Source organism: Callionymus lyra, chromosome 8 (assembly GCF_982586985.1).
Source record: "Callionymus lyra chromosome 8, fCalLyr1.hap1.1, whole genome shotgun sequence".
NCBI classification, from domain to species: Eukaryota; Metazoa; Chordata; class Actinopteri; order Syngnathiformes; family Callionymidae; genus Callionymus; species Callionymus lyra.
Genome location: NC_141825.1, coordinates 7,404,704 through 7,423,436, shown reverse-complemented (window position 1 = coordinate 7,423,436; position 18,733 = coordinate 7,404,704). Strand labels below are relative to the sequence as shown.

Below are 18,733 nucleotides of genomic sequence, written 5' to 3'. Positions count from 1 at the left end.
TGAAGAATATTTTTCAATTTTTCAGACTTGATAACGCGAGACAAGAACTCTGGAATGTCTCAAACATTCATTTTTCTGGATGAAATACTGTGTATTAAGTATTTTATTGTACATTGTGTTTATATTAATCATCATGTTTCAAAACAAATCATGATTAGAATGTGATAACATTGAGCCTTATTATCGTATTTATTATTTAAATAATCTAATCCTTCACTTTTATTTTCTTTGAATATTATTAAAAAGTTGGTTAAATAACAAAAAAGGAATATATACTTTTTCCCATTGAATTGACTACAATTAATAATTCAATAAACATTAATGGGACTGTTTTTTGATCAGTTTTTAATTTGTTGGCCATGTTAATTTACTTTAATTTGTTTATCTTACAAATGTCAATTGTTTTGCTATTTTCCTACAAACACTCAGCCAGCTACACTTTTTACGTCAAACCCGTGGGTAGTTCTGCCATCTTGTGGTTCTAGAATGAGTTGCATTTTTTATTTCATTTCTATTTCTAGAAACAGGATCGTCAAGAACGAACAGAACAGAATTAACATTTGAACGAGTCACTGCTCAGGAGTCTATTTTAGGAAGAAAGAGTGAAATGTGAGTGGGGGGGAAACACAGACACACACACACACACACACAGAGACACACACACACTTGCATTCCCACACTCAGTACTGACACAGACTTCATTCAAACCAACTTAGTTCGTGTCAAAAATATATATCAGGAATTGAGTGTTAAAGTCGAAGATTTAGTTTTGTTGTTGAACCGTGTCAGCTGTTGAGGCCGTGCGCGCTCCCGAGGCCGTGCGCGCGAGTGCCGTTGAGGACCAGTCGATCTTTTCACTGGTAAGTTTGAAAGTTTGTATTAAAACAAGTGATCTTTTGACTGTTGGTCTGTAAGAATCTCAACGAGGGTTGAGTTTAATTCCTGGTGAGACGTTTAGGGGCAGAAACACTGCTGCTGCGTTCAAGGCCTGATGGATCAGCTTCTGTTGTTGTGTTCAGGGATTATAAATAAAGTTGTTCCATTTCAACTCAGCATGAGACTGTGTAGCTGTGTTAACTTTCACTTGTTTTATTAGCTTTTATCGTATTTTCTTAGTGTTTTTAACAGTTTTTATGTTGTGCTATATTTGATGTTCTGGTACTTTTTACAACTGCTGTTGTTTTAAATTGCTCTTTATTCATTGAGTTAAACGAAATTATACATAAATAAACTGTGACTTGATATACAATGATTTATTTTAATGTACAGATTAGTATAGATTTATAAAATGTAGTTGTTGCTTCAAGTTGCATTTTTTATGCTCTTCCTCTTCTTACTATTTCTCTTCTTATTATTCCTCGTCTTCCTCATCTTCTTTGTCCTCTTCTTCTTCTTCTTCTTCGTTTTCTCTTTTTCCTCGTCTTCTTCGTCTTCTTTGTCTTCTTCCTCTTTTTCCTTCTGCCTCTTCTTCAGCTTCCTCTTATTCTTCCTCATCTTCTTCTTAATTTTTCTCATTTCTCTTCCTCTTCTTCCTGTTCTTCTTCCTCTTCTTCTTAATCTTTTCTTCTTCTTCTTCTCCTTCTTCTTCTATTTTTTAGATATTTTTTTGCAATAATTATCATTTCTGTATATATTATTTTGTTTTTAACAGAGATCAATAATTATAATTCATGTAATTAAATGTCTGTTACAAGATTTCAAGATTATTTCATGTAAAATTAATTCAACATATGTATTTATTTTTGTAAGCAGGTACCATCACAGCTCCATCATGAACATGTAGTTCCTGTTCATTGAAAATATTGTGGTGTTTCTTCAGACGATGACTCTCCAGTGGACGGCGGTCGCTCTCTTCCTCTACGCTCAAATCGCCGTCAACCTCATCCTCTGCTTCCCCTTCATCTCAGCGAGGAGGTGAAGTCGCTCAATGTTCAACGTTCTGCTTTCATGAAGTGCTGAGTATGAAGTTGCTGCCACAGATGGCGCCGGGTGTTCGGTTGGAGGATCTGGAACTGGTTGTCTCCGTACTGGAACAAGTGTTTCTTCACCATGATCATGGTCCTGATCGTCCTGTTCCTGGGTGAGAATCACAACTTGTTGAGGACTCCACGTTACGTTTAGTCTCTCGACGGTTCTTCTGCAGACGCACTCCGGGAGGTCAACAAGTACTCTGGACCTGAATCCGTACAAGAAGCCAAAGTCAACACCAACCTCTTTGACCATCTCCACATGAAGCTCTTCAGAGCCCAGAGGAACTTCTACATCTCCGGCTTCTCCCTCTTCCTGTGGCTGTAAGACTTTCTTTCTTCATCCATCATTGAACGGTTTGTTAGATTGGTTTCAAAGTGATCTGTAGAGGTTCGTTCTTGATGTGACCGGGCTGGGTTGGGAGGAGCTTGATCCGTTTCTTTGATGGTGGTTCTGGTCCTTCAGTATCATGCGGCGAGTCATCACGCTGATCAACCAGGTGGCTGTGACTCAAGTGGACAACGTGGCTCTTCAGGCCCAGATGGACGGAACAGTCAAAGCAGCAGAGAAGCAGCAGGAGCACAATGTTACGTTGAAAAAAGTAAGTTGTTCATACATCCATCAATAAACCATCCATGCATCATTAATCCATCCATCGGTCCGTCCGTCCGTCCGTCCATCCGTCCATCCATCCATCCATCCATCCATCCATCCATCCATCCATCCATCCATCCATCCATCCATCCATCCATCCATCCATCCATCCATCCACCAGTCCATTTATCAACTCATCCGTCCATCCATCATTGATCCCTCCATCCATCCCTCCATCCCTCCATCCCTCCATCCCTCCATCCATCCATCCATCCATCCATCCATCCATCCATCCATCATTGATCCATCCATCCATCCATCCATCCCTCCATCCCTCCATCCATCCATCCATCATTGATCCATCCATCCATCCATCCATCCATCCATCCATCCATTCATCATTGATCCATCCATCCATCCATCCATCCATCCATCCATCCATCCCTCCATCCCTCCATCCATCAATCATTGATCCATCCATCCATCCATCCATCCATCCATCCATCCATCCATCCATCCATCATTGATCCATCCATCCATCAATCCATCAATCCATCCATCCATCCATCCATCCATCCATCCATCCATCCATCCATCCATCCATCCATCCATCCATCCATCCATCCATCCATCCATCCATCCATCCATCCATCCATCCATCCATCCATCCATCCATCCATCCATCATTCATTCATTCATTCATTTATCCAAGGCCAGGGTGCAAGGCTTGCTGCCCAAGAGAATATACCCAGACTTTATCCTACCTAGAAACCTCTTCCCTTCTTGTTCTTCAGGAGACCACACCAGGCCATCTGGCATTATATCATCATGTCTGTCCCTAGTTTTCTCCCCAATTGGACAATGAGTAACCTCAGGCACCAATGTAAAGGAGAAGTGGTTCTACTTTGAGTCTCTTCTGAATGACTGAGCTCCTCAAGAAAATTCAACCTTAAACCTGTTCTTCCAGTTACTACTTAAGTTCTTGACCTAGTAGGTACCGTCGTCTGGACAACTACAGAGACTTCATGAAAGAGGACCTTGAACCAATATGTGTGTAGATCACCGTCCGTCTTTCCCTTACCCATACTGACCGAACACCCCCCAGCAGATTCCTCGAGGAATACAGTTCAATTCCTTCTGCAGGTCAAACATGTGGTCTAGTTGAGTACTCCCATGGATCTCCTTAGACCCTACTAAGAATGAAAGAATAAAGTAAGTAATTATTTGGAAAGAAAGTTAAGAGAAAGCACAAATAAAAATGTTTTGAGATGTTTCTTGAAGGAGTCAGTAGATCATCAAACACAGAGGAAGATCGTTCCAAAGCATAGGAGCAACAGTCTGGAAGGATTTCTCTCCTCTGGTCCTGAAGCGTGTTCAAGAACCATCAGTAGGTTCTGATCCACAGACCTCAGAGCCCAAGCTGGGCTGTAAGTCTGGATCAGATCACTAATGGAAGGTCTTACTATAAATAGATTTGAAAGTTAGAACCAGAATTTTAAATTGATCCTGAAAGAAACTGGCAGCCAGTGAAGAGCTTTAAGGATCAAGGGAATGTGAGTTCTCCTACTAGAGCAGCTCGGAATTCTTGTTGCAGAGTTTTGTATTAACTGAAGGTCTTCAACTGCCGTCTGGATTTGTTCGGTACATGTCGATGTCATCTCTTCAAGTTCATGAACTTGTTTCTCAGGCGCTGCTGGACGGAGAAAAATCCATGTCAGAAAACAAACATCAACTAAAAGTGGAAGTGGAGAAGTTGACTGCAAAACTGAAGGAAGCCGAAGCCGGTAAGACATTTAAACATCATCGTCCACGACTGATGTTTCAAGAAAACTACAACTTTGATTTGCTTTGAAAGCTGTGCACAAGTCCGAGGCAGAGGTGGAAGCCATGAGCAGACAAGCCAAAGGTCTCGCTAAAGAGTACGATCGACTTCTGAGCGAACATCACCAGCTGCAGGTATTTATGTGGTTCAAGACTTCCTTGATACAAATGTTGACGTCTTTGTTCTCATCCACAGAATGTCCAAAGTGACGAAGATAAAAAGGTTCAATAGACTCAAACAAGGAACCTTTTTTTCTGCTCTTATAGTGTGAAGAGATTGTGTCACGTATGTATCAGTGTGTAACAATAAATCCAAGTGGACATTAAACAAGAGTTTGGAGCTTGAATGATGATCAGAAATGTCCAAAAAACCAAGACTTAAATTCACATAATTAAATGTTTTCTAGCCGGATATTTAAATAAACATAAAACTTTATGTTTTATCTTCTTTATTCGTAAACAATATCAAACATAAAAATGACACAAACATTAAATATGATTTTACAAACAAGATAATTGGGTTTAGAAAAAGTCGGATCAGAGATTTGACGTTTGTTCAGAGCTGGTACAAAGAGCCGGTTTTTAAAAGAGTCCACGTCCGAGGTTGCTACACATTCCTGAGTGGGACAAGTCGACGTGCCGGGGTTCACAAGTGGGTCTCTCTGTCTGGACCCGAGGTCACGATAAATCCTTCACATTGTGTAGAAGTGTTTTCCTCCTTGTCCAGAGACTCCTGCTCCCCCGTCCCATTGCTCAGTGTTTTCTCCTCTCGCTTGATGTGTCTCTGCAGCACAGAAAAGCCCAAAATACAAAGAAGGAAGGAGATGGTCCTCAGTCCCAGCGTCAGGCCCAGATACAAGATCCTGCACAAACGAAATCAAATGTCCATTATCTCCATGGCATTAATGCAGAGAAAAAACTGAAGATATGTACAACCATCCATCATTAATCAATCCATCCATGAATTGATCCATCCATCCATCATCCATCCATCCATCCCTGAATTGATCCATCCATCCAAGCATTGATCCATCCATCATAGTTGAACGAACCATACACCCATTGATACACCCATACATCCATTCATCCATTAGTGATCCATCATGCATCAACCGATCTATCCATCCATTAATTCATTCATCCATCCGTCCAGCATTGATCCATCCATCTATCCATTAGTGATCCATCCATGCACTAATACGAACATCCATCGATTCATTGATCCAGCCGTCCATCTATCCATTAGTGATCCGTCCATGTATCAATCATCCATCCATCCATCCATTAGTGATCAACACATGTATCAATCGATTCCATCCATGTATCAAGCGATTCATCCATCCATTCATCGACCCATCCATCCATCCAGCCATTCATTGATCCAAATTTTAATTTAATATTTAATTTAATTTAAGCACATTTTAAAGTAAAACTTGGTGATAAAGCTTCAAGTGTCACATTTTTAGAGGCCAGTAGGTGGCGCCCTCAGTTTAAGAGTGATGAAGATTTCAATAGAAATCGATAGATTAAAGAGCAGACAGTGAAACGTAGTGAGCGCTGAAATGATGCTTCATGAAGCTTCTTCAACACATCTAGTTTAAACCTCTTAACTTAAATTTGATTTAAATTGTCAATCACGTTTTTATCTTGATTTATATATTGATATACTAGAGACTACATTAAATGTGTTTTTTATTCAGTAGAAAAACATGATGAAACTCACCTGTAAGCTGATGTGTTGTATATCCTGCACGCTCCTCGTCCTCCGCACACTTTATATCCCCATTTCAGACACGTTGTGTCTATGATGGCTCCGAAGTATATTGGAGCTGGTATTCCAGCTGTTGTGTCGAGAAATGTAAAGAAAATGAATTATGTTTCAAAGTTGTGTGTTAAGAAATGTCCGTCACTGAAACTAAAGGGTCTTTAAATACATATTTTATTCTACAATATCTATCTCTCTATCTATACATCCATCCATCCATCCATCACAGCTCTTGATTTGATTTGGATGTGTTTTGTGGAATAAGGAGGAATGTTCTCACCCAGGATGTGAGTGGCCAATGTGTGGATTCCAAGTGCGAGAGATTTCATCTCTGGCTTCACACACCTGTGGAAGAACAAGCAGACGATGACTTGATTTGTCTGTGATGCATCCGACAAAAGCCCTTAAATACGACACAGAAATGCAAATGTACAAACTCTGTAACAAATTTACAAATCTACAAATTCCTAAATGTATCATTTTGTTTAAACATTTGTAAGATTTTGTTTCACTTTTGTCTCGTCCTATGATTTTATTTTGAAACTTTTTCCTGATTCCCACAGCTGCTCCAGCTCATCTAACAATCACCACCTCTCGTGCAGCAACAGGCGCCAGATTATAATCGTCACTCCCTGGTTTGGACGTTCAATTTTTCTCCCTTCGTAAATTACATTTTTCCCGTTCGTAGTGTCTTTGTCCTCCTAGTGCCTCAGCCTACTTTTTGTAGTTTTCATTCCATTTACAATTTCCTAAAATGATCATTTTCTTTAAACGTTTGTATATTTTTGTTTCAGCAAATTGTACATTTGGGTTCACAGTTTGTCTTTTGTCTTGTCTCATGATTTTATTTTGAAACTTGTTTTTTATGTCATTTATGTTTCCTGATTTCCACAGCGCCTGTTGTTCTCACAGTTTCTCCAGCTAATATAACAATCACCACCTCTCCTGCAGCAACAGGCGCCAGATTGTAATCGTCACTCCCTGGTTTGTACGTTCAATTTTTCTCTCTTTGTGAATGACATTTTTCCCGTTCGTGTGTTTTTGTCCTCCTAGTGCCTCAGCCTACTTTTTGTTGTTTTTATCCTATTTACAAAAACAGGATTCAATATCATTTTCAGCAAACGGTTCAGAGTTGTCTTGTCTCATGATTTTTTTTTAAACTTGAGAACTTCTTTTTACTAGATTTCTTATTACAAAGAGGCAAATAAATATTATAGATTATTTTAAATAATTGTTCTTTAAATGCGAATTTGATCAAAAACATTGTATTGAAAAAATGTTCAGTTTTAGTTTCAAGTTTCAAGTTTACTCTGAACTCGGGTCATTTCAGGCTGGATTCAAACCAGTGACCCTCTTAAAGTTCATCTATTGTTTTTCTTTTAAAATGTTTTCATATCCAAGGTCCACACTTGTCCTTCAGCACGAGAAGATAAAGTCCTTGTGTCACCTGACCAGCAGCACGAACCCGGGAGCTCCCCCGAGTGATATGATGAAGGACGTGAGCACGGAGAGAGCCAGGAAGTACGGGAAGATCCCGTCACAGCCGTCTCTGTGAGGACACTGACCCAACGTCGCCGTGAGATTTGATGCCGAGTCGCCGGTGGACGTCACACACCTGCAGTTCTCAAACACCTGAGAGAGAAAATAGAAGGTTGAACGTCATAATCTGGGATTTTATTCCTGCAGATCAATCATTGAGACACAGTGAGGAACAGTTTAAAATGATCACATGATATTTCAATGCTGATATGAATTTACTTTTAATGGGAATCTGTAAAAAAAATTCTCATGAATTCATTTTAAAATGATGTCATCAATCTTTTTTGTAATTAGTCTATATTCTAAATGTTCTGCAGTTTCACAAATCACCCTGGGACATTTAAAAGCTATTACAAAGACACTGTTTTTGTCGAAAAAATATATACAATATCAAATGAGCCAATCATTAGCCAAGATCTCAAGCACGAAAGTTTCAAACACAATTTGATAAGTTTTTGGTTTTTATGATTTAAACAAAATTGTATTCAAACCGAGGCATTTTTTTTATTAATATTAGCTGATTTGTTCAACCTGTAAAACCTTACTGTATATTTTATGTTTCAGAAATTAGAATGTCAATTCTTTAAATCTTCAATTTAATAACAAGCCTTTTTTTAATTTTAATTCTATAATTAAAGGCAGGAAAGAATTTTCTTTGACGAGAAAACACTCAAACTTATGATGCATCATGTTCTGTCTAAAGTGTACCTTTATTTTAAGGTTATATTTGTGCTCCAGAAGTATTTATACTCGCTTGTCTCATTTCTAAATCTTTTTAAAGCTCTTTTAAAAGGTTACTGATGGTGAGATGATTCTACACAACAGACACACAATGTACAGTAAAAGACAGAATAACAAAAAACTTAATCTGGAGAAGAAAAGAGTACCTTGAGTAGATTCACTTAAACTAAGGGAACTGGTTTAAAAAGCCTCACATTTGTAACAAATATTGATGAAACTTCATGAAACAGTGTTAAATGCTCAGTGGCTTGTCTTGTCTCATCATTTTATTTTGTAACTATTTCGTATGTCCCTTCTGATTCCCACGGCGCCTGTTGCTCTCAAGGCAGCTGCTGCTTGTCAAACAATCACCACCTCTACTGCAGCAACAGGCGCCAGATTAAAATCGTCACAACCTGGTTTGTACGTTCAATACTTCTCAGTGGCTCTGAAAATGAGGACGAGGCATCATAAAATTTAAAATGTAAGGATTCTGACCGTGTTCCTGCCAGAGCCGGACGAGGACGAGCACCCCGCCAAACACGGAGACACGTATGTGACGCCGTTCTGTCCGCACACGGGATCCCAGTCCCTCTGCGAGCACCAGCAACCAGCGTTGCACTTGGACAAGAGCGAGGGCTCCTCGTACGACACACCTGCTGCTCTGAATACAAAGAAGAATCTCTGTGACTTCAGTGTCGGGTCATGGAGGTCGTTGGAAACCAGAGAGGGATTCAAACACACCCAGAGTAAGACACGGTCACTCCCGCCACCTTGGCGTTCTCACATCCCATCGCAAGAAAGAGTAGCGACAGGAAGTAGCCGACAATGGACGTCCCGAAGGCAAATTTAGCCGCCGCCATGACGCCGAGCTTGTATCTCTTCATGACGACTCCTCCTGAGAACATGCCGAGAGCCACGGCCGGGATGTTGATCGCTCCTGCAAACGTTAGAGAAAATTATATCCTGTAAGATTAGTTTATTTTCGTATTTATTTTGGTGTCTAAACAAGAAGGATCTGTCTCACCTGCAGTTCATACAAGACTGCAGCAAGAATTCTGAGCCGCTCTAGTAGAAGAACTCACATTTCTACGATCCTTAAACTCTTCACAACCTGGTTGTTTCTTTCAGGATCAACTTTAAAATTCTGGTTCTTACTTTCAGATTTATTCATGGTCGGACCTTCAGGAAAGATCTTCTACTCACCCATGAGGAAGTTGGCTCTGGAGGCCGACTGGCCGTAGTGTTGCTCCATGTACTTGGGCTTGTACGTCACCATGCCGATGAGAGAGTTGAACTGGATGACGGTGACGCACAAGTAGATGACGAAGACAGGATTTCCCAGAAGGCTCTTGAGCGTGGGCAGGAATTCTGCGAGAGGGAAAAATTGTATTCATACTCTTAACTATATCTTTTATATTCAAAATTAAAAGGTTTTCAAATTAACATTTGAAGCCAATTTCCCACTTTAATAAGAACATAAATATTTTTTAAAGGTAGAGTAAAACATGTTATTCTGCAAATCTATTTCCTCCACTTATGAAGAGTACCACGTGACAAATCAAATGTTATTCTACAAACTGTGGAGTCGGAAGAAGTTATTCGTTTTTTATTTTAACATTAAAATTATGTGGTTTAAATTAAACATGTATTCAACCCTTTTTTGATATTTTTGTGACAGGGAAGAAGAAAAAATAATCTTTCAAAGAATGGCTGTGTCTCTGTCCACAAACAAATACTAAACAAAAAAACGATATATTATCCCTTAGTTCTTTACGTTTGTTTATTGTATGTTAGTTCTAACAATACATTTATTTTTGGAAGCTACAGTTGAGTATGAAAAACCTTCTTTTCTTTTATTCACACTTTTACAACCAGGTCATTTCAATAAAACAGCAATTAAATTCCAATAAACTAAAGAACTTTGTTGTAGCCATTAATAAACTTACCAACTTAACTCATGGTGCCAACAAAGCGGTGAACTCCCATGATGCAAGTGACGGCAGATTGGTCGCTACAATATTATACATGAAATGTTTATATTTATCTGTTCCTAAAATAATTGCTAATATGGATAAAATCAACAAAATAAAGTTAATAAATATCATTAAATTCCACTCATTTGCTCTAAATTTGGTTTATCCGTCTCGTCATCGTGATTCCAAATTGCAAACAGTCTTTGTTCAAATATTTACTGTTATTTATTTAGTATTAATTAAAACGATCACAGTTTTTAAGGTTAGATGTGAACATCGATGCATGACAGGGTGAATCCACAGGTGAAATGAAGGATCTCAAACCTCTGGCCATGTGCTGCAGGTTCACCGGCTCCTCAGATCTGATCTTGTGGTCGCCAGCAGAGTCCTTGATAAAGCGAGTCTCCTCCGGGCTGCAGCTGGTGTCGTGTTTGTCCACGGGCATGGGCAGAGACTTGGGCAGGAACCAGAAGGGAACGGCCGATATGAGGGTGATAACACCTGCGACCAGGTAGCCCAGCCACCACGCCCCCACCCAGCGAGCATCTCCAGACGTGATGGTCAGCGAGTCTGAGAAGAAATTTTTATTGACATCTGTGAGTTTAACTTATGCTTCGTATCATCTTAAAGTGATGGTTCTGTTCTTTTAGAGTTAAAGACAAACATGTTTGTCCATTTTAATGTAGCGACTGGATTTCAGTTGTCTTCGTCTTCATCTTCATCCAAAAAGACACTTAAAAACAACCAAAATAATTCCATACTGCTCGTCTGTAACGTCCATCTCAAGCTCTACATGAGAAGAATTGATCCTAAAAACTTAAATAATGCTAAATTTTAAGATTGTCCTAAATAAAGAAATTTGTGTGATCCATCACTTCAACAATATATTAATAATATATCTCGTTCAAAATACACAGGTAGAAGGACTTTGTGTCTTAACAAGAAGGATCTGTCTCACCTGCAGTTAATACAAAATTCTGCAGCAAGAATTCTGAGCTGCTCTAGTAGAAGAACTCACATTTCTCTGATCCTTAAAAGTGGCTGCCAGTTTCTTTCAGGATCCATTTTAAAATTCTGGTTCTTACTTTCAGATCTATTCATGGTCAGACCTTCCATCAGTGATCTGATCCAGCCTTACACCCCAGCTCGGGCTTGATCTTTTAATGTATATATTTTAACTGTATATTGTTTTTGATTGTTAAAGCACTACTTGACCCTGGTCTAGAAAGGCGCTTTAGAAATAACCATTACTTACTTACTTGATAAAAATATGCTTTTTTCCAGGATGATCTTTAATGGTGTTTTCAGGTTGTTTGATATTTGAATAATAATGTTGCTCTTTATTTACAGTGCTTTGTATCTTGTGATTTTCGTCCTGTATATTTAAATAATCTGCAAATGTCATATATTAGATATTATTCCAGCTGAAATTGTAATTCATGGAAGCGCTGAATTTTCTTCCTGGTTGGATTGTACAACAGTACCTGAGCATTATCTAGTTTGAACAGGATTTTATGTTGTAACACCAAAAAAACACCAAAATTCGTCCCAAAATGTCCCTTCACTTCATATTACCAGTTACTGAGTGAGAGTGTGAGGTATGAATGTTCTATATATGATACAAAGTCAACTACGTACCCATGTTAATGTGACCGACATCCACGTATATTTTGGCACACAGAGAGCCCAGCAGGTAACCAAAGACCGGACCTATGATTGAGATGGTTTGGACCCAACCTACAAAAAAGATCAAAATTAAAATAATAAGCAAATGAAGTAACTAAGACAAAGTAAATATTTGTCATCTTCAATGGCATCAAGTTCATTCAAAGCAAGGATTTTAAATGAATTCTTTGGTTTTCTCTGATCCAGACGAAATTTAGAAACACTCGACTACTTCTATCTCCAATTGAAGTCCCTAAATTTCTGTGGAAATTATTCCACCAGCTTTTCTTTTTGTTCTGGTTCAGTCGGCTCCTTCTACTCTCTGAGCTTTCAACCATTTCTCTTCCTGATTAATCCACGTCGGCTTAAAAGTGTTTTTGTGTTTTACAGCTTCAGGTGTTTTCATTACACGCCGTTCTTACAATTCTCATCGTGAACTTCACCACCTCCGCCTAGCAGTTTTTTTTATTTAATATTTCTGTTTTTGTCAGAATGAACATCACATTTCTTAAGTTTAGTTGTGATTTTAGGCACTTCTTTGTTTCTCATGGAACCATGCGTCCCAAATATGTTTGATGAGTTGAAGTGTGGTTGTTCTGTATAAGCAGCTGGAGATGAATGAATGAATCAAGCATTAAAAGTACAATTTCATTATTAACTATGAATCAATAAACAAGTTCATCTTAACAAATGTACTTTGATAATTCTATATAGAAATCTAAAAAACAATACAATTCTGATCTGTATTTTTGATGTGTGAAGTTGTGTTTGTTTTTTACAATACGCAGCATGAATCAGGGAAGATATACTTGTCGTGCGTTACCAATATAAAGGGCAGCGTTTTCTGTCTGTGAATAATCATCAATGTAGGAGATTCCCAACGGTTGAACCGGAGTCTCTCCGATCCCTCGTAGAACGTTTCCCAGGAACAAATAAATCCACATGGAAAAACTCGACTCTCGCTCACATCCTGAGAAGTTAAAAAAAACAACACACAAGTGACTTGATTCACAGTCATTTTGAAGGTGACTCTTACCTCTGGAGGGCAGGATTGAGGGTCCGTCAGATTCTTGGACGGGCTCGGGTGAGTCTGCTGCACACGGGAAGATGTTTGAGGTTGAATTCAATGACGGGTCGATCGAAGATTCAATTGTGTAACTGTGGAGAGAAAAAAAATTCACAGAGTTTAAACAAAGCAAAGGGACTCTTGGATCAGAATCTGAGTGGGACAGAAAAACAACTAGAAGCTGGAGATGCTCAGAAGATGCATTTAAACACTAGGAAGCAGACTTGTTCCTCAAGCTCCAAAAGTCTGTCTTCGTCATCAGAAATTCTACTCAAGAGACTTACGTGTGCAAGAAACTGTGTCACGCAGATCTAGAAGTACATGTTCAAAAAATATGGTGTATTTAGTTATAATACAAGTATTTAAAGTTAATGTCTGATGCAGGCAGAAGTCACCAGATGGAAGGATCATAACCCACTACTTTGATGAGGGTTTCTACCAAAACAAGTCCTTATTCAAAAGTACTGTGACTTTAAGGTCGGAATGTTTTATTAAAAAAGTATTTGGTTCTTAAAGTCGTAGTCTCAACAGGGGTCTCTTTGGAGCACTGGTTCCTGAGCGCAAATCAAACCACAATAGTCAGCAATGAAAGTAACATGGAAGATATTTGCTGCATCAAAGGAATCTGTCACAATATTGTATCTTATGTCCAGTCATAAGTAAAATAAAGAGACAGAGATCCATCAGTACTGTGGCCCTGCCTGTGACTTCAGCTACTTCAGTGAAACGAATGTATTTACATGAATGTTTGGCTTCAACTTACTTTCAATACAATTTTTTTTTGTGTTTATTCACAACAAAAAGTTGCATCTATGGAAGAAATGTCTTGAAAATATTAATAGTTATTAAGTTATGGAACTTTTGTTCCGCCGACCAAAATGCTTGGGTAGTACCAGGTATTGAAACTTGTCTCGTCTTTCGGTGCTAAGTTTCGGTACCTTCAGGACATGTGATTAAAACTTGATCATGTGTGTATTTTTCCGAAGAAATTATTTTTATTTGGAATTTTGTTTTTTTCTGTAAGAAAACCTCCTGGAAATGAATCAAAGATTAAAAGATTCAACTCAAGATTTATGTGTTATGTGTTCATTCATTTTTTATTTTGTTAAAATTAGATCTCGATAATATTGGTATTAAAAAAGGAAGAAGTGAAGTGAAGATGAAGATATCAGAACCGGTATGGAAAATCTTCAATCGATGTCCGAGCCCGAGCTATTAATGATCTGTTTTGAAAAAGGATACTACCTCCTCTTCGATGCAGCCCCCCCCCCCTCCTAATAACTGATTATTAATAGGAATTGAACAAGTTATTAAATATTAATTTGATTCTAACTATAACTAGCTTCTCTCTATTTACAGCTAATAAGGGGCAAATAGAGAGAAGCTAGTTTTCACTGAAGCTAACCTTTAATTGTTTCTTTATTACTGTTAATAATCAGTATTTAAGGATTTGTTCCACTTCTTACTACTGTGCTATTAAGGTAGAATAAAGTCACAATAAACTAAGTGTGCGTAAAATTAGATTACATTCGATTATTTATTCCCTGTGGAGATCTTCGAAAAATTAGATTCCAGTTCATAGCAGACGATAGAAGGTACACAAGTTTCATAAACGCAAGAGCCAGAACAAAAAGCAAAAGAAAGAACAAAGCACAAATAAAAAGAACAAATTGCAAAGAGATAACAAAGTGGAAAAAGCATAGATAGAGGGAGAAAAACAAAAAAGATTACAGTTATTACTTTATAATTGTTAATAAATAGGTAATTTTAAAGATACACACAGATAATACAGATATAAATAAGGAACTTATTAATAGTTAATAAGTGTTTCCCGTTCTAAAGTGTTACCGAGTCTTCTTACGGCAAAACAACAGTTTAAGTGACTTGATTCATTTTGGAGCAGAATCAGCTCAAAGAAAAAATAAAAACGAAAAACAAGAGTTGAGATAATGGTTCAACGACAGAGACACTTTTCTTACCGACCGATGAGGAAGTGAGGCGTCGCCATTAAAAACGTCCCAAAAGACATGAGGACGCATCCAATAGCGATGATTTTCGGACGATGAAGCTTCGCTCCGAAATAGCTCACGAAGGCAATCAGCAACAGATTCCCTGCAAGAACACAAAACAAAAATGTTTTTCGTGAAGTTCAATAAAATCACTGTTTTCTTAAGTAAAAAAAAATTAATCTTGATATATATGAATATGTTACGGGTACAGATGAAAGGACAATATTACCCAGAGTGTGTTTTCTCAGATCAAAGTCCTCATGTGCTTGCATTGATATTCAAAGATTCATTCGGGTTCACGTCCCTAATTTGTTGTGTAAAAAAAAACAAACGCCCCTTTTGCTACTTTGGTACTTCAAAGGACTCTTGCTCATCATCATCTAATACACGATAAAATAGAAGAACGGCTCGAGCCCCAAGATTTCCAGATGAAAGAAGCCATTGTTTTTTTTTTTTCCCGAGACTTCGCTCACCTATTTCGAAGCTTCCATCAATGATGCCTATCAGATAACTGGGAATGTCGAAGCGTCTCTCCAGCTGTGTTATTGTGCTCTTCATGTAGCTCCCGGACAAAGCCTTGGAAAAGTAGGCGAAGGACAAAGCACCGAGGAACATCTGCAGGAGAAAGAGTTGCCATTATGGAGACGTTGAGGAAGTGACATCGACAAGGATGACATGTGACGATCATGCAGTTACAAAGGTCATCCATGACCCCATTAGCAAAGACACTGGGGACTAGCATAGATGTGGAACCACATAGACTTGATTTATTCCAGCTAAAGTAGCAGCCAAATTGGCCAGCATCTCTGGAGCTCCGCTACCTGCGGTGAGCAACAGTAAACGGATTAGAAGATCCCAGCAGGACGCTAACACGTCCACAGAGATGTTACCTGACACGCGGGATCATGTGAACCAGGTGAGAGCTAATAACAAGCCCCTCGTATGGAAATAGCCTGAAGTAAAACACACGTACATGTATTCTCAAAGGACAACCGTGCAAATCTTAGAGCAAAAACACTTTTTAGGAAAATTGTTTTTTACGAAAATTCCATTTTAGAGATGACTCAAAAATATATATTTTTATTTTATTTAGGAAGGTTCTTCCAAACTACAACTTTAATGTTGAATGTTTTAATTGCATGTTGTTGTTTTTTACCGCCGACTCACAAATGATAACTATAATCCCCCTGTTTTAGAAACAGGAAGCTCGAGATAGACGATCATTTGTTGCCTATAGGCTGACATTCAGGGATTCAAACTCATTCATGTCTCGACCCGTCCACAGGTTTTTGTTCAAATTGATTTTGTTTTCTACATGTCTGATCTAAATGTGATTTTAAATTTTGTTAATAAATGTGAATTTCGAACATTTATGCTTGTTTTTATGCTTGTTGTTTTTCTCCTAATTCCATCAATACATCCATTTTAGTTCACTTAAATTCAATCTTGAAGTTGAACTTAAGTGTGTAATTGCAAGTGTGTTGTTGTGATGTGTCTCTATTGTATCATCAGTGTGTGTTTGTACAAAACTCTCTTTTCATTGAAATATTGACATTGGAAAATGATCTTAAGCTCCGCCCACTGAAAAAACTTTGTCGTTCTGGAGATTTAATCTTGTTGACCATAACCACGCCCACTCTGCTGTGATTGGTGGAAGAATGGAGGTTTGTCACCACGTGTCATCCATCCCGGAAGTCTCCACCTCCAAGGGACTGGTTGTATAAACAAAGCGGGGTGTGATTACAACTGGCTGGAGGAGGAGTGAAGCCATTATTACGTCATAATGGACTCTCGTAACCTATTGTTTGTCGATGTCTATCTAAGGAAGGAAATCTTCCTAAGGTAAAAGATTTTATATGAGTTGATCAGTCTAGAGGAGTGATGGGTAGTAAGTAAGTAGGTGGCGCCTGCGTTTTAACAATGAATACAGGTTTACATAGAGTAGCCATTCATGGCAGGGCCACCTAGTGGACCCTGAAAATAAGGACGTTGCTTCATGAAGCTTCATCTCTAGTACCTGTAAATAGTTTATAGAACTCGCTTTTAGAGTTTACCTCTCTTTTATTTTTCAATATAATTTTTTTTTTTTTCTTTTTCACTTTTAATAGGAATAAAAGCGTCTAAAGAAACGTGTCTCCAACATTGTTCTACCATCGTCTCCTCAGCCTCAGTATGTAGGTCGATCTTAATCTGTTTTACACACAAACAATCCAGCAGTGGGTATAATCAGAGTGTGGGCTACGGGCTAGAGGACATTTCGCATTCCGTGTAAAAATACACACTCAAAACGTTCAACAATAATCAGCATGACTATGTTTTTTTTAATTCTCATGTGGAGCTTTTTTTCTTCTCCAATAGTCCACTAAGCGGCTTTGAATTCTGGTTGAAAGAACTTTTAATCCAGAAAACTCTGTGACTTGACCTGATGAAGAAAATGCGTCGATAAACCAGTTCAAAAGGCACAAAGGTACAACAAAACCAGGCTGACGGGAAGAAGCTACACGTTGGACTGTATTTCTTCAATTATTCATTGAGTTTTAATCCACGCGTCGACGTCTACAGTGGTTCATTCAGTAGACTTTATGCCTTGATGTGCTTTTTTCAAAGACCTGGTTGAAGAAATTCTTTACTTTCACTGTAGATAATAATAATATAATAATCATATTTTTATTTATATAGTAAGTAAAATAAAATGTCACAATGGGATTTACATTAAACACATTTTAGTCAATTCAAAATAACACAATAGCAAAATAGTAAAATCATATAAAACAAAATACATTCCATTCACAAAATAATTAAATATTTAGTTAAAACACGGTAAAATAATAAAATAAAGTAAAAAAAAAAACATTGAGAGATTGTGAGTTTAGTCATGTCATCCAAGTCGTATCAAAACACACACTAAACGAACCAACTACCTTCAGAGTGGGCGGGGACGAGGTCCTGGACGACGATGACGAGGGGTCGGTGTCGGTCGACGAGCTGTCTGTCGTCTTCATGGCGACACTTGGTCTGGAAATAATGACGTGCGAAAATCACTGCTGTCGGGAAAGTTGATGAATAGTGTTTGAATTAAAATAAAAAACAACTGTTGCATGATCCTTATTATAGAAGACTTTTTATCTGGCGACGTTTTTTTCATCAACGCTACACAAAAGACGACCATTTTTCATTGGAATAGTGTCACTTATTTTACACTCGCCCCGAAAAAAAAAGATGGGTAACCCTGAACACCTTGTGTTGTGAGGTATCTACAGGGTATTTACCAAACACTTTTGTTGACTCTTGAAAGTTGTTGGATTGATTTTGTTGTCTGTTATGTTTATGGCGATGTTACAAAAGGTGTCAGTGATTTTCTAGTTTTCACTGAATTTCGTTGTTTCCCTCCTGTTGAGCTGTGGTTCCGTAAGAACTCCTTCCAACCAAAATCTAAGACTGATTTACTCACATCGAATGAAGTAGCGTCACATCGAAAAAACATGTGTCAAAATCATTAATCCGGTTCTAACTCAAAGTTTCCATTGTGAGATGCTAAAAACAACACAAATATTGTGGTCAAAGTTAAGTCAGCAATCAACTGCCAATCAAAACAGGATCAGGATTAAGC

At 38.2% G+C, this 18,733-nt stretch overlaps 2 protein-coding genes across 2 annotated transcripts; one reads left to right on the top strand and one right to left on the bottom strand.

Annotated features, from left to right (window-relative positions):
• Positions 1-736: 736 nt before the first annotated feature.
• LOC148073517 (B-cell receptor-associated protein 29-like) lies at positions 737-4,690 on the top strand. Its single transcript, XM_087797482.1, has 8 exons — positions 737-860; positions 1,820-1,914; positions 1,980-2,080; positions 2,144-2,291; positions 2,434-2,569; positions 4,250-4,346; positions 4,418-4,518; positions 4,580-4,690. Exons 2-8 carry the CDS (start codon positions 1,823-1,825, stop codon positions 4,613-4,615), a joined length of 711 nt encoding a protein of 236 aa, XP_087653608.1. The 5' UTR covers positions 737-860; positions 1,820-1,822; the 3' UTR covers positions 4,616-4,690.
• A 253-nt stretch (positions 4,691-4,943) lies between these two features.
• LOC148073516 (solute carrier organic anion transporter family member 1C1-like) lies at positions 4,944-18,146 on the bottom strand. Its single transcript, XM_087796910.1, has 14 exons — positions 18,045-18,146; positions 15,597-15,738; positions 15,094-15,226; positions 13,085-13,206; positions 12,872-13,018; positions 12,022-12,120; positions 10,708-10,953; positions 9,614-9,778; positions 9,152-9,347; positions 8,906-9,071; positions 7,596-7,780; positions 6,429-6,493; positions 6,107-6,224; positions 4,944-5,246 (listed from the first exon to the last, which is right to left on the bottom strand). Exons 1-14 carry the CDS (start codon positions 18,123-18,125, stop codon positions 5,030-5,032), a joined length of 2,082 nt encoding a protein of 693 aa, XP_087653036.1. The 5' UTR covers positions 18,126-18,146; the 3' UTR covers positions 4,944-5,029.
• Positions 18,147-18,733: the final 587 nt, after the last annotated feature.

Coding starts and splice junctions, on each gene's coding strand:
- LOC148073517 (XM_087797482.1), top strand. CDS start 1,823: ATGACTCTCCAGTGGACGGCGGTCGCTCTCTTCCTCTACGCTCAAATC. Junction 2,570..4,249: donor ACAATGTTACGTTGAAAAAA/GTAAGTTGTTCA, acceptor CTTGTTTCTCAG/GCGCTGCTGGACGGAGAAAA. Junction 4,519..4,579: donor GCGAACATCACCAGCTGCAG/GTATTTATGTGG, acceptor TCTCATCCACAG/AATGTCCAAAGTGACGAAGA.
- LOC148073516 (XM_087796910.1), bottom strand. CDS start 18,125: ATGAAGACGACAGACAGCTCGTCGACCGACACCGACCCCTCGTCATCG. Junction 15,739..18,044: donor CGTCCCCGCCCACTCTGAAG/GTAGTTGGTTCG, acceptor TTTCTCCTGCAG/ATGTTCCTCGGTGCTTTGTC. Junction 12,121..12,871: donor AAACGCTGCCCTTTATATTG/GTAACGCACGAC, acceptor TCTTTTTTGTAG/GTTGGGTCCAAACCATCTCA.